Source organism: Anser brachyrhynchus (genome assembly GCF_964034855.1).
Source record: "Anser brachyrhynchus genome assembly, contig: SCAFFOLD_113, whole genome shotgun sequence".
Classification (NCBI taxonomy): Eukaryota; Metazoa; Chordata; class Aves; order Anseriformes; family Anatidae; genus Anser; species Anser brachyrhynchus.
In genome coordinates this window covers 253795-259794 of record NW_027663888.1, presented here as the reverse complement: position 1 = coordinate 259794, position 6000 = coordinate 253795, and the positions used below count along the sequence as shown (strand labels likewise).

The 6000-nt window shown below is 49.8% G+C and overlaps 1 protein-coding gene across 1 annotated transcript; it reads left to right on the top strand.

Annotated features, from left to right (window-relative positions):
• Positions 1-2719: 2719 nt before the first annotated feature.
• Positions 2720-3781, top strand: LOC308186702 (small nuclear ribonucleoprotein E-like; the record flags this gene model as incomplete). Its single annotated transcript, XM_080608830.1, has 3 exons — positions 2720-2818; positions 3025-3103; positions 3726-3781. Coding segments are annotated over 3 exons (234 nt in total), but the record flags the coding sequence as incomplete, so codon positions are not given.
• Positions 3782-6000: the final 2219 nt, after the last annotated feature.

The following is a 6000-nucleotide window of genomic DNA, read 5'->3' as shown; positions in this document are numbered from 1 at the left end:
TCAAGTTGGTGGATCTTTTCAGAAAGTTTCTCTAAAGCATTCTCTTTTAGCTGGTGGACACTGGTTCGTTCAGGTGGAGGGGAAGATAAATTCTCTTTAAGTTGGTGGACCTCTTCAGAGAGTTTCTCCACAGCTGAGACACAGGCCTTTAGGGAAGAGGAGAGATTTCCTTCGTACTGCCGGAGTATTTTAGTCACTTCATTCACTGTGGGATTCTCCTCCGTTTTCCAGGCTAGTATTGCCAATGAGCTGGCATATGATGATGGTGCACTCCGTACAAACTTCCGCCACATGGGTAGTGTGCACCGGACTGCATCTGGATCTGCGGATGTTTGTGCGTCGTCTAGGTCCTTATAAATTACTTCCCGTACGGCCAATTCCCTCAGGTACTGAATTCCCTTCTCCATGGTGGTCCATTTGCCTGGTAGACATACAAGTTCTTCCTTGAAGGGATACCTTTCCTGCACAGCTGACAGGAGACGCCTCCAGAGGCTGCGAGATCGTGCTCCATCTCCAATTGCTTTGTCAATGCATGCGTCCCTAGCAAGGGATCCCAGCCGCCTGGCTTCCTTGCCCTCTAATTCCACATAATTGGCTCCGGTGTCCCAGCACCGGAGCAGCCAGGTGACAAGCTGCTCACCTATACAGCGACCAAAATCTTTTCGCACATCTCGTAGCTCACGCTGGTATAGAGTCCGGGTAGTTACTGTTGATTTTTCGACATCCCCATCCTCATCTTCAGTCTCCTGCACCTTTGATGGCCCAGCCTCGTCTTCAGTATGCCCAGACTTAGCAGAAGACTGTTTGCGTTGTAAACGACCTGAGCCTCTATACCATTTTTTCACCTTGTCTACAGGGGCAACTTGCACTGCTACAGCTCGTTTCTCTGACCCAGACACAGGGTCTGCCACAGGGGTTGGAATACCCTCTGCGGGGTCAACTTGCACTGCTACAGCTCGTTTCTCTGACCCAGACACAGGGTCTGCCACAGGGGTTGGAATACCCTCTGCGGGGTCAACTTGCACTGCTACAGCTCGTTTCTCTGACCCAGCCACAGGAGTGGGAGCAGCTGCAGGAGCTGGAGCTGCTGCAGGAGCTGGAGCTGGAGCGGCTGCAGGGGCTGGAGTGGCTGTGGGAGCTGGAGCTGGAGCGGCTGCAGGAGCCGGAACGGCTGCAGGAGCTGGAGCGGCTGCAGGAGCTGGAGCTGGAGCGGCTGCAGGAGCTGGAACTGGAGCAGCTGCAGGAGCTGGAGCTGGAGCGGCTGCAGGAGCTGGAGCTAGGTTGCTAGTAGCATCAATTGCAGCTCGATAGGCACAAGCCAGACCCCAGCACGCTACAGTGATTTGTGTCACTTTGGAACTGCCAGAGTCATGACACCTTTTTTTCAAGCATTCTGCCAGCTTTTTAGGATTTTGCAGTTGTTCAGGGGTGAATGTCCAAAACACTGGAGGTGACCACTGCTCTAGAAACCTGCCCATATCCTCCCACACTCCCTGCCACTCGCAACTATCCCGCCTCAAGAGAGATCTCCGGATGAGATTCCTGAGTAGTTGTTTAACCCTCCACAAAACCTGAAGCGCATTCAGGAGACATAACAACAAGAGCAGGCTGGTCTGAGTATCCCAAGGATATTCAACATCTCGGAGAACCACCGTAACTAGCTCGGGGGATAAGAGGGTGGTGGTGAAGTAGAAAGGGAGAGTGAACAGGTAGGGAAACATGTCTTCCCCTGTCCCCTTCACAGATTGGCTCCCTAACGAAAACAGGCAATAGGTGTAATTGCTAATAGTTTCCGAGATATGGGTTCCAAAGTATAGAGTCGACGTCAGTGCTGAGTACAAATACCAGGTTAGAGTCGTGACCAGATATTTCATCATTTCATAAGCCATTGCTACACCGCACAGTACCATAACAATCTTAAACCAGGGCCCGGAAAGGATAAACAGTGCAACAGGGAGCACATACAGAAAGTAACGCACCATAAAACTCAATTTGGAATACAGGTACAGCAGACTGGAGATTAAGGCAATCAACATCGTGACTAGCAACTATTAAGCAGGTCCAGTACTTATACCAATTTTAGTTTAACACACTCTGGTCAAATCTGTCGATATCTCAACCCTTCGAGCCCCACGTTGGGCGCCAAAAGGGCTGTTGTGGTTTAACCCGGCTGGCAGCTAAACACCACACAGCCGTTCGCTCACCCTCCCCCCTCCCTCTCTGGGATGGGGGAGAGAAACGGGAAAGTGAAGCCGGTGAGTTGAGATAAAGACAGTTTATTAAGACAGGAAAATAATAATAACAATAATAATAATAGTGATAATGATAATAGTATTAATAATAATAATGTGTAAGAAACAAGTGATGCACAATGCAATTGCTCACCACCCGCTGACCGATGCCCAGCCTATCCCCGAGCAGCCCGGCCCCCCACCCCGGCCAGCCACCCCTATATATTGTTTAGCATGACGCCAGATGGTATGGAATACCCCTTTGGCCGGTTTGGGTCAGCTGTCCTGGGTCTGTCCCCTCCCAGCTCCTGCTGCACCCCCAGCCTGCTCGCTGGCAGGACAGAGCGAGAAGCCGAAAAGTCCTTGGCCTGGTGTAAACACTGCTCTGCAACAATTAAAACATCAGCATGTTATCAGCGCTCTTCTCATCCTAATCCAAAACATAGCACCCTACCAGCTACTATGAGGAAAAATTAACTCTGTCCTAACTGGAACCAGGACAGTTGCAGTCGTGCCTGTTGCCACTGTCGAGGATCCAGGAGTGGCTTTACGAGCAAGTGAACATGCGGATAGAAGGCTGCATCATCGTGAGTATCAGCACGACCCCGCGTTACGTCGTTAGTTTGTTTTCCCTCATTCACAATCCTATTTTCTCTTGTCAAGAAAAACTAGCACAAGGGAAAAAAAATTCGTACTTCTCTAACAATTAGTCTTCATTGTCCAGCCTGGGTCAGCAAAGCTGATGATGGTTTGTGTTGTTGCTGAACTAATTGCCACTGTTGCTGCTTTCTAGGGCTTTGACGAGTACATGAATTCGGTGCTGGACGACGCAGAGGAGATTCACTCCAAGACAAAATCAAGGAAACAGCTGGGTATGTCGTGTGTCTGTGCAACCCGAGTGACGCGCGGTCTGAAACCTGCCCGGGTGAGCCTTCTAGGTAGCAGCACTGAGAGGTACCAACCATGTGACGAGCCTTGATGTTGAAGTTCCGTGAGCAATTACTGGCTACATCTCTGTCCCTGATGAGTTTTGAGCTGCTGATTTTGCTGGATGAAGGAGAATCTGTCCCTGCCTGAGGCCAGTTCTGGTCTTTGAAACGTGTAATACCAGGCGGCCTGCACTGGCTGGAGGAGTCTGGTCACAGCTCCTTTCAGCTGCATCTAAAGCCGGTGGCCCTGGGCGATTCTCACACTTGCTGTGATCTCTGAGTCAAAGCCGGGAGCCACGGTAGCGGCAGTGTTTATTTACCACCTGCTGGTGGACAGAAGCAACGATGTGCGCCCAGTGCTGGGGTTTTCAGCAGGGAGAGCGTGCTGCTGGAACGGGGACGGTGGCTGGCGTGGGACTTGTGAGTGTGGGGCAGCTGGCAGGAACAGGACTCTGCGTGATGGGCAAAACCCTGCTCAACCACACAAAATACTTTCTGAAAACATGAGATTATTCTCGGATTCTGGGCTCTCTCTAATCCCCTCTTTCCCTTCTCTTTGCTGCAGGCCGGATCATGTTAAAAGGGGACAACATCACTCTTCCACAGAGCGTTTCTAAGTAGAATTTGCCATCCTTAGAACAAAGGTGGCTGCCGTGCTGCGGAGTGACTGAGTGCCAGGGGAACGCGGCCCGCTGGTAGATAGGAAGTTGGGGTAGATAGTAACTGGGGTTGCATGCTGAGGACAAAAGTCCTTCCTTTGTGGGAGAGAGTTTTTTGTAGCTTGAAACAATACGTGATGTATTTCACAAATAAACATTTTTCACATTAACTGTAAATGTAAACCACTAATCTGCTTGTTTTCAGTCTCTTCCTTCCGTGAATGGAGAAGGAGGAGAAATATAGAAGCGTGGGCTTTTCGTTTAGCTGTGGATCTGATAAGTTTCGATAACGCTATGTGCTTTCTTGACCATTACATCTGCATTATGTGGCCAGGGTGGACTCGTTCAGGGCACGGAAGCCCCACACAGTCCTTGAGCTAGCAGGGTGCTAAGGAGGGTGTTGGAGATTTTGCATGCAATTGCAGCCCTTTGTTGCCGCAGTGACAGGTTCCTCAGATTCTTTCTAAACAGGGTTTAGCTTGTTGAGAATCTTTTTGGGAGTGTTTATTGTGGATCAATCGGTAAGAGTATCTTAGTGGGCCTGTGAGGGATTTGGGGCTGTGGTGCAGTAACCCAGCGTTTACAAGTGTTACTGCTATGCATGCTTGTCAAATAACATCTCCAGATCAGAGAGTGAGAGCGGGCAACTGGTTTGGATTAAATCTGTCACTTCTTGCTGCTTTGGACAGAGCCTGTAGATTAAACCCATGTGCTGTTCAATAAGCTGGGGTATCAGATGTGTCGGTTGGGTGTTTATCATTTGATTTATTTTTTTTATCCGTTTGGAGATCTGTCTGTTCTATTTAAGTTTCCCCAAGAGAGCTGAGTTGCTTGGTGCATCGACCAAAGATAAGTTCCCTGGCTGACTTGGGACAACCAGTCCCCTCATTTTCTGATCACAAAAGAAAAAAAAAAAAAACAAAGAAGAAAAATTTTGACTGTAACTGTAACTCAGAAACTAAGATTACCTGAATGGAGAGAAATGAATTTTGATGCACAGGCTGTGCTACAAATCTGTTAATCAGCATTCAGTTTTTCAAAACTTCCATTTGTGTATCATCATCGTGAAAATTAATAAATTCAAAGTGGGAGATCCTTTCCTGAAAGGGAAGGACAGAAATACGAGTCTTGCTGTGGGGCCTACCCAGCGCAGTTCTGCCGCTCCGAGAAGTAATACGTCAGGAGTGTCAAAGCAGACGTTCACTTGCCCTGCCCTACCCTGCTGCTCCTCAGCCCTTGCTCAGGCCTTTTGGGCCATCTGGCCGTCCGTCTGGCCGTCTATCCATCCATCTGGCTGTCTGTCCGTCCGTCTGGCCCTCTGTCCCTCCGTCCCACCGCCCTGCCCCGTCCCTGCCGTCTCCCTAGGGAAGCAAAGAGTCCCTGGGCTGCCTTCAGGGGGGAGGTTCTGCTCAGGAAATTAAAGCTTCCCCCTTAACGGGCGCCTTGCGAGTTATTTTGAGTTCCAACCTTCTGCCTTCCTTTCGTAGCAGTGCCTCTGAGGGGTGCGCTGTAAGGTAGCCGTCATCTGGCGCGCTGCTCCTGCGTTTCCCAAAGGAACTGCCTTCGGGATCTGACTAACTCTGGATGCACGCGGTTGTCACCTTAATTTCTCTGTTAGTTTGCTGAAAACAACCCGCTTGGGTGACCTTGGTGTTTGTTTCTTAAACCTTGGATCGAGGAGGTCTCTGTTTCCTTATGCTGATGTTCACGATGAAAGTGCAGAAGGGATGCTTACTGTTGCCCGGGTCAGTCCTGTTGCCAGGATGGGAATGTTTAGCCTACCGGCCCTCTGGTGCTGTTAGGCTGCACTCGGAGTGTGAGCTCTGGGCCTTATTTCGAAAAGACTGCGTTATTTGAGTGTACAAACCCGAGATATTCTGCGGATAGGTGATTCTCAAAGCACGTCAGAACCACCACTGTGGCGTGTCCTGGAGTCGGACGCACGTTTGACTGATCAGGCGGAGCAGGTGAATTGAATTTGTTGCTGGATGGCGAGGTGTTCTGGGGGAAGAGCTAGTCTAAGGAAAACTTCCTCTTACTGCCCCTTCCCATCTCAAATGGCCACTGCCTGGGGAAATTGCTTCTTTATGACATTAACTACAACGTTACAGTGAGGATGAGGAATCATCATTACTCCCATAGTTATTTGCTGCCAAGCCGCAGCGTTGATTTCAGAGACTT